At 41.6% G+C, this 8638-nt stretch overlaps 1 protein-coding gene across 2 annotated transcripts; it reads left to right on the top strand.

Moving 5' to 3' along the window:
* The first annotated feature begins 3391 nt into the window (after nt 1-3391).
* Nucleotides 3392-7454, top strand: spcs2 (signal peptidase complex subunit 2). 2 transcript variants are annotated; one of them, XM_078167419.1, is made up of 5 exons: nt 3392-3502; nt 4633-4716; nt 4827-4986; nt 5904-6039; nt 6475-7454. In XM_078167419.1, exons 1-5 carry the CDS (start codon nt 3461-3463, stop codon nt 6659-6661), a joined length of 609 nt encoding a protein of 202 aa, XP_078023545.1. In that variant the 5' UTR covers nt 3392-3460; the 3' UTR covers nt 6662-7454. The 2 variants fall into 2 exon arrangements, with proteins under 2 accessions (XP_078023545.1, XP_078023546.1); XM_078167420.1 differs by having other exon boundaries at nt 4827-4979; nt 5897-6039.
* Nucleotides 7455-8638: the final 1184 nt, after the last annotated feature.

Raw genomic sequence — 8638 nt, forward strand, 5'->3', positions numbered from 1 at the left:
TGTTGCTCTGTTTATTAATGTAAAATAATCAGTCTCATAAAGATGAACTACAAAAGCTCATTTCACCAATTTGATGGAAAAAATACACTTTAAAGCTATAGTGCGTAACTTCTGTCGCCTCCCAGCGGATAACGCGTTATTACAACTAATAAGCCGGCGGCACTTCCATGTACACAGAGTAACACTCGCCAGTCACCACACACCATACACAGAGTAACACTTGCCTTTGTGGTAGGATCCACTTCTGCACCGTGTCTCGGCCGCTTCTCCGCCATGTTGCTTTCGCTTTCTGCCTGCGCTCTACCTCTCCGCTCTTCCTCCCCCTCCCTTCTTGTTGTGAGGAAGCATTTCCTGTGTGCCAGCGCGGGAATGTCGCCAGTCTACACGCATACTAAAAATGATATATATTGAAAAATACCGGGAGATGTTAGAGGAGCCGATCGGCTTAATCAGCATTGTGTCATCTCCTCTAATAGTGGCTTGGGTGAAACGGACATTTACGGACCTGTAGAAGTTACGCACTATAGCTTTAATTCTTTGTAATGAGACATTTCCCCAAAATAATGACATCATCTCTCAAAATGAGTTAGATCTCAGGCTGCGTTCACACCTGCTCTGTTCGCTTCAGTTCAGTCAAACTCAGGTGTGTTTGCCCCCTCAGTGCGGTTCATTTGTGCAGGTGTGAACACACCAAAACAACCGGACTGAGACCTTCTTGAAGAGGTGGTCTCAGTCCGGTTCCAAAGGAACTCTGGTGCGGTTGGTTTGTGGTGAGAAGGTGTTGCGACCTGGATGTGAAGCAACTGCAGTCACATGACACATTGTTTGGGTTAAACATGAGCATGTTACAGTCCTGGAGGATTATTAATGTGCACCTCCTCCTGTACTGCCTTAATATGCACATTCAGCACATCCAATGCATCAAAACATTGTTTTCTAGTTGGAGCCGCGCCTCGTTTTCAAACTGTATGCTTTGACTAAAATGAACAATGACAGCAATATAGTCCACGATGAGCAGCGCTAAAATCAACCTGCGTAGTTGTCCCTCCATTGTGACATTAGAAAGTGTCACATTTATCTTGCAAGTGTACTCTTCTTCAACGTTTGCTTTACTTCCTGGATTTTTCCCACATGGAAATTCTGACCAATCAAGAGCAGCTTTCTCACACAAGGCATTTGATCTGGTCCTCTTGTAAATGCTGCCGTGAGAACACGAACCAACTCTAGGCAATTATACAACTTTGGAACAACATGAGTCCCTGATTCAGACCAGAGGAGACCACTCTAGGGCTGACAGCAGCCTCAGGTAACTGTCGAAAAAGTGGCGTGGTTGTAAAAATGAGTTCCTGTATCAAAATGAAAGACCAGTATGTCAAAGTAATGAGTGATTATCTCAGAATGGGTTTGTATTGCCCAACAATGACGTAGTTTCTCAAAAATAATGTGTTCGTATCTCAAACTAGTGACATGATAGATATATTAGTATCTTGAAACAATGAAGGTCAGAAATGAGTTAGTATCTCAACAAAGAAACTGTCTAAAAACTAAGGAGTCATAATGAGGGAGTGTTAGCATGTCAAGAAAATGAGTTTGTATTTTGTTCAAATCTGTATCTTGAAATATTGATGTAATGTTTCTGAATAATGAGTCAGTATCTTAAAAATGTGAAACAATATTTAATCTGAGGCCTTTTTCAGAGTTATTAATATGAGTAGGTTTCTCTATACGTTTAGATTCTATGTGTTTTCAGATACCAACTCTATTTTGAGATACGTTGTCATTTTTAAAAAATACTTCTTCATTTTGACATAGGAACTCTTTTTGAGATATTAAGTCATTATTTCAAGATGTTGTCATTATATTGAGATACTTGAGATACTATTTTTAGATTCTACGTCGTTACTTTTAGAAACATCGTCGTCACTCTGAGATAACACGAGGTAACGTGTTCAGTATGTCGTGCTGCAGCGCGGCGCCGTAGGAGACGTCCTTACTTCCATGGTTTCCTCTGTGATGTGAATGCGGCCTTGCTCCATCAGCTGTTCATCATGTCTTTTACATTCCTGCAGTTTATTTCTTCTTTCTGTTAAAGTTGTGAAATCATCAGGAGGAGCGGACTGTTCTGATTTGTGAGATGAGTATTATTATTATTATTATTATTATTATTATAATTATTGTGTTATTGACAGAGTGTTTCTCTTCAGAGACTTTGAAGGGCTTTTTTTTTTTTTTTACTGACGCCACATGAGCTTTACTCTGTACAACACTGATATGCACATTTTATAAAGTTGTACTTAAGTGTTGAGGAGTGTGTGTGTGTGTGTGTGTGTGTGTGTGTGTGTGTGTGGGGAGGGGGGGCGGGGGGGGGGGGGGGGGTAATGCTGAGTGCCAAATGATCAGAGACCCTTTGATGGACCATGTTAATTATTCAGTAGTTTTGTATGAGAGGAGATCTGTGGCTGCTGAGACCAAGACAAACCTAAAGATCTGAGACAACCTGTGTTCTGTCATCTTTGTAACACACACACAAACACACACACACACACACACAATAATATTTTGTCATCAAATATATAATTATTGATTGTTTCTGTGTGAGGTAAGACCTGATAGATTTAAATATTGTGTAGTCTGAAAATAAAAAACTCTATCCACAAATACAAAAATAAAAATTTAAATAAAAATTTAAATAAAAATTTAAAAATTGTTAAATCACAAAATATTTTTGCAAATATAAAACAAATCTGTAACTATACAAACAAAATTCCACAAATTAAAAACTAAACGTGTGAACATATTAATTTAGATTACAAACATTTGTGAATATCTTTCTAACATTTGCAACTTTCAAACACGTATTTGTGAATCTCAATTCTGTGTTTATAGAATTTTATTTTACGCTTTTTTTAAGAAAAAAAATAGGAATTTGTGTATTTGCAGATCTGTTATATATTTTCAAAATATTTTTGTGAGTCAACAAATCTCTTGCTTTTTGGGGGGTCTTTGTACAGATCAGCATTTTGTTTACAGAGGTTTGTTCTCACAGTAAATACCGAGACTCTATTATCTCCATGGTTTTAAAATGATCTCTTTAAAGCGTGTTTTAGAACAGAGATCAAACATGAAAATATCAGTAATCAGTTAATAACAAAAAGGAATATTATGGATTATTTTATTTAAATGTTTAAAACTGAATAAATTACTCAAAAAAACTGAGTTTAATTTTTAAAATCAAAAAAACATTTCCTCGTTTTGTCCCTTTTTTTTTTAAAAAAAAAATATGTTTTATTGTCATTTATTGTTTTTGTTTGCGATTTTTTTTTTAAAAAAAAGCGCGCACGCTGCCGCCTCCACCACCTCGGGCACGCGGACGTCATTACGTAGCCGAACGTTCAAATCTTGGTGAGAGCCAATCAGGATCGTCCAGGTCACAGGTGCCGTGTTCGTAGCGGAAGAGAAGATGGCTGCTGCGAGGAACGGAAAGAGCGGACTCCTGGAAAAAGTGAGGAGTTAAACTTTTCTTGTTTTTCTTCAGCTGTAAAGAAAAGTGGAGGATTTTATTTTCTCCTGGAGGACGGGCTGTCGGAGCGGACATTTTATCTGTCTGCGCGCCGGCTAGCTTCATCCTCTGTTAGCGGTTAGCCTGCTAAGCTAACGCTAGCTGGCTAAAATACATGTATTTATTAAATTTATATCAAGCCGAGTTCATCCGGAGGTGAAGCTCTGTTTGTGTGTGTGTGTGCGCGTCTCTCGTTGTGTGTTCACACTGCAGCGGGTTGTTTAGTTCACTGTGTGCAGCCGTTACAAACAGCTGGTGCTCAGCCGGCTGCACCAAACCTCATTCAGAAAACAGGTGATTTAGGTTTATTTAAATGTTAAAGGTATTCTGAGTCATTGTAAGAGCACAGGAGCAGACATTAGCACTGGGTCATTAAATCGGCCATGGTTTTATAGTGATAGCTGAGCCCGCGTTATTGCATCACCTCCTCCTGAGTGATGTTACTGAGTTAAAGAGATGAGGCGGAAGCTGCACACTCAGATCTGACAGCTGTAGTTTGTATTTTAAGTCCTGCAGATCAATGTTTGGGCTCATTGATCCCATACGAGGAGTTATTTTTTGATTCTTGATACCAGTGATGAGTTAATTTGTCCATGAACGCTGCGTCATTAGTTACCAGAGGAAACTTCTTCACATGCTGAGGCTGCAGTGATGAGCTGTTAATACACTGGTTCCCAACCTGTGGGTCCCGGCACCAATAAGGGGTCACCATAGCTTCACAGGGGGTCACATGACCTCCGTGATGATCAGGGTTGTAAGAAAACCTTTTATTATAATGACATGCTTGACAGGTAACTCGGCCCTTTTAGTTCACGTAATAAATGTGATAATATATAAAGTCTGGATCGTTATCTAAGAGCTGAACCTGAAACAAGGCTGAGACACAAACTACAGTCACTCTGTCAGACAACCTTGTCCTGCCTGAGGAGAGTCAAGTCAACTTTATTTACACAGCACAGTGTCAATGAATAAATATAGCCGTGTGATAACGGAGTTAAATGTATGAAACAGTTCTTATTTTTATTTGTTTTATAACAACATGATCAGTGATAATCAATGAACTTGTGTTTCAGTGGAGAATCGATGAGAAGCCGGTGAAAATCGATAAATGGGATGGAGCCGCTGTGAAGAACTCTCTGGATGACGCCGCCAAGAAGGTCAACTTTTATTCTGAAAGTCCGTCACACTCAGGATGTTGGTGTGTTAACGTTACAGTCAGAATCAGTCATCAATAATCCATCTGTGTATTGATCCGTGTGGCCTTCAGGTGCTGCTGGAGAAATACGGTTATGTGGAGAACTTTGGGCTGGTGGATGGTCGTCTGTTGATCTGTACCGTTTCCTGTCTGTTCGCCATGCTGGCTCTGGTCTGGGACTACCTGCACCCCTTCCCTGAGTCCAGACCAGTCCTCGCCTGCTGCGTCATCTCATATCCTTCACCAGCAGCAGGGGACAGGAAGTCCACCTGAGACCGCTTGGTCTCATGTCAGGAGGCTTGTTTGAGACGAGCTGCGGCTCGAGAGCAGATGATGTCAAGTCGTTTTGACTCGTCGTGTAAAGACGGCAGTAGAAACGGTGCTGTTATCGTCTGGAGGCAGCATCAGTATACAGTTCAAAGTATGACACTACTTCCTGTCTGATGACCTCACTTTACGCATCACTCAAGCCGTGCAATAAACATTTGACGCAATACGTTTTTTTAGGTCTCGGCACCGGCAATAGCCACAGCCGGTGGCGTTATATTTTCGGGTTTGTCCATCTGTCCGTCCTATTCTCAAGAGCACAATATCTCAAAACGCCTTGAAGACAGTTCTTCAAGTTTGACACAAACATCCACCTGGACTCAGAGATAAACTAATCAGAATTTGGTAGTCAAAGGACAAGGTCACTGTGACCTGTGTCCGTCTCATTCTCATGAAAGTGATATGTCAAGAACGCTTTTTTGGGAATTTCCCCTAATTTGGCACAAACGTCCATGAGGATGAACTAATTAGAAGATTTGGTTATGTTTTTGGCCACAGCTCAGAAATTCATGCGCTGATTTTGACAAAACTTTACATAAATGTCTGACAGGATGAAATAATGACGTGTTGACATTTTAAATCCAAAAGGTCAAAGGTCAGCTTCACTGTGACATCATCATGTTTTGACGTCATATCTCAGGAACAGAGTTTGGTCAGATGGTCCCATCATGCAGTGCAGGACAAAGATGTGGAGCGAGCAGGTCTGCGTTGGTGCAGCTTGTCTCAAACGAGCCTCTGATGTGGTGTGGGGTCAGTGTGTGTGGTGACTGGGAGCACTGGGGGAACTGGGAGCAATGGTTGTTTTTCCCTAACAGTCCATCACGTACTTCATCATGATGGGCATCCTGACGCTGTACACCTCCTACAGAGAGAAGAACATCTTCCTGGTGTCTCTGCAGAAGGATCCAGCTGGGATGGATCCAGACCACATGTGGCAGCTGTCCTCCTCCCTCAAACGGTACGACTCTTTACCCAGCATGCACTCTGATCACACACACATCCCACTGCACAGGAAACATGTCAAGCCCATCTGATTTCACAGATCTGAATCTGTCTGGTCTGTGAGTTTGACTGTGTTGACAATAAACAGACTCAGTCAGCTGCCGTCTCATTAATAAAACCATTTGTAGACTCCTTTCTAAAAATGCATGGATGAACAAAAGCTAAAATGGCGTGCTCCAAATAATATTCGCCAGTTTCAGGCTCCACCTCACTGTCTGCGTCGCCATCTTCCTGTCTCCAAAATGCTGATCATCATGGGTCAGAGTTTCTCCCGTTAAGTCTGTCTTTATAGATCACAGCTTTTCCGTAGGAAGTGGCGTTCGCCTCTTTCAGGCCTCGTTTTGTGTGTACTCAGTGTTTGTGTGCTAACTGTGTGTGTTTTGTGTCGCAGGTTCGATGACCAGTACACTCTCAGAGTCTCCTTCTCCGATGGAAAGTCGAAGACCTCGCGGGAAGCTGAGTTTACCAAATCTGTGTCGGCGTTCTTCGACGAGAACGGGACGCTGGCCATGGACCAGTTTGAGAAGTGTGTTTCTAAACTTCACGACACGCTGGCGTCGGAGAAGAAGACCAAATAAAACCAGAACATCTGTAAAGTCACGAGGTGGCGTTTGATTCAGGAGGAACGTCTTTGGTTTCATTTCAGCCTGCGGAGAGAAACTCCATCACCTCTGAGTTTTGAAGACGACCTCATCGTTACCTGTCAGTGCAGCTCCTGGTGATGCGTTCAGGGTCGTTCAGAGAGCCGACTGCTGAACAGTCTGTTCCTTTGATTTAAATTAAACTTTACTCCTCAAATTGTTTCTCGTCTGAGTTTTCAGCTGCGTCCTGTGGTCTTCATCAGAGGGTTTCTCGGTTGTCATGGTGACATGTTGACAGTTCAGTTGTTCACCCTAACACCTGATGACCGTGACCACCGAGCGTCCGCAGAGGAAGACCACACGTCTCAGCGTTTCCTCTGTCGTCTTCATCAGGAGCTGCTGATGGATTTTCTCTCACGCTGTTGGCCATTTTTATGGAGATGACCTGAAACCAAACGAAGTCCTCGACAGGAAGTAAAGCGCTTCCTGTCACGTTGTCAGCATTCGCTCGCCTCGAAGCTTTTAGCCACAGTAACGAAGAGTTTCCTCACAGAATGATTAGTGACGATAACATCGACTCTTCTGTTGTGAAACAAGTGAATTAAAAAACCTTTTTATAGTTTCGCCTGACGGACACACCGTCACCGTCGTCTGTTGCTTTGATTTTATTTTCATCTGTTTATCGTTGTTCTTTTATTTTTGCAGCTGCAGCCATTTTCTTTTTTATTTCTAATGTTTTCTGTTTTGATGCTTTTCTTTGTCACATGAAAATAAAGTGAACAGCTTTGGATTTTTGGACTGTTGTTCAGATGAACCGTCTGAAGACGTCACAGCAAAAGAAAATAATGAAAATAATGTTTAGTTGCATTATTTTCATTATCGATCAGTCTGCTCTTTATTTTCTCCGTCAATGTTTGGTCTATAAAATGTCAAATGACTTCTCAGATTCTGGCTGCGTTTCTTTTATTTTGATGACATTTTGGCCCAAACGTCATCAAAGTAAAAGAAACACAGCCGGAGTGTGCGACACTTGTTTTCTACATCAGGTGTGCTGCCTGTGATCAGCACCTCCTTATAATTATTGATGTGTGTTACTTTTATATTTAAAAAATGAGTTATCTGAACGACGACTCGAAATAATGACGTTGTATCCTGAAAAACAAACCAAACCATCAGATCTCAAAATAAGACCGAACCTGTCTTGGAAAAAAAAGACCTAGCATCTCAAAAATAATGACGTAGCATCTCTAAACGTTTGTCTTTAAATGTTTCATCAGCCTAAATCTTAAAGACGTTCAGTGTAACATGATGTAAAACAACTTAAACATTCAGTTATCTAAATAATTTTCCGTCTTCTCTGATCGTTGCAGCTCTGGAGTCGTATTTATCAAGCGTCTTAGAGCGCCATTTTAGTCTTAAGTGCTGAGAATTTGTGAAATTCAGTCCTGCTCTCAAACTTAATAATAAAAGCTATTTATCAACCTTCTCACGTCTAAGAATCACTCCTGCTCCCCCAGATATTTGAGACCTCCGGAGGTGTCCTCAGTGGTCAGGAGCTGCCAGTAGAGGATGGCACTGACGAGAGAGACGTGCGCGAAGGATGTCCTGGCTTTGTTTGATGACGAGCAGCTGATCAAACGGTATCGTTTGGACAAAGCGGGTATTATTATTGTCACAGATTTCATAAGGGACGTCATCTCATCAGTAACGTGACGCAGCAGAGCTTTCACGGCAGAATTAAAGGTCATCACAATGCTTCGATATCTCGCCACTGGAAAAATGCAACAGTGTAACGCTGATTATTTGGATCCATCACAACCGTCAATTAGCAGAATTGTTATGGAAACATATTAGGATCATCGCTCCAAGCGTGGACGAGAGCGTTTATGTAAACAGGAAGAGGTACCACAGTATCAACACGCAAGTAGTGTTTGATGCAGACTACAACATCTTGGATGTGGTACCCAAGTGACC

The sequence above is a fragment of the Epinephelus lanceolatus genome, chromosome 4 (assembly GCF_041903045.1).
Source record: "Epinephelus lanceolatus isolate andai-2023 chromosome 4, ASM4190304v1, whole genome shotgun sequence".
In the NCBI taxonomy this organism is placed as follows: Eukaryota; Metazoa; Chordata; class Actinopteri; order Perciformes; family Serranidae; genus Epinephelus; species Epinephelus lanceolatus.

What these genes read in the sequence shown, in the direction of transcription:
- spcs2 (XM_078167419.1), top strand. Translation starts at nt 3,461, where the DNA reads ATGGCTGCTGCGAGGAACGGAAAGAGCGGACTCCTGGAAAAA. An exon ending in CCTCGCCTGCTGCGTCATCT is followed by an intron (nt 4,987 to 5,903) that starts CATATCCTTCAC and finishes AACAGTCCATCA; the next exon opens with CGTACTTCATCATGATGGGC. An exon ending in CTGTCCTCCTCCCTCAAACG is followed by an intron (nt 6,040 to 6,474) that starts GTACGACTCTTT and finishes TTTGTGTCGCAG; the next exon opens with GTTCGATGACCAGTACACTC.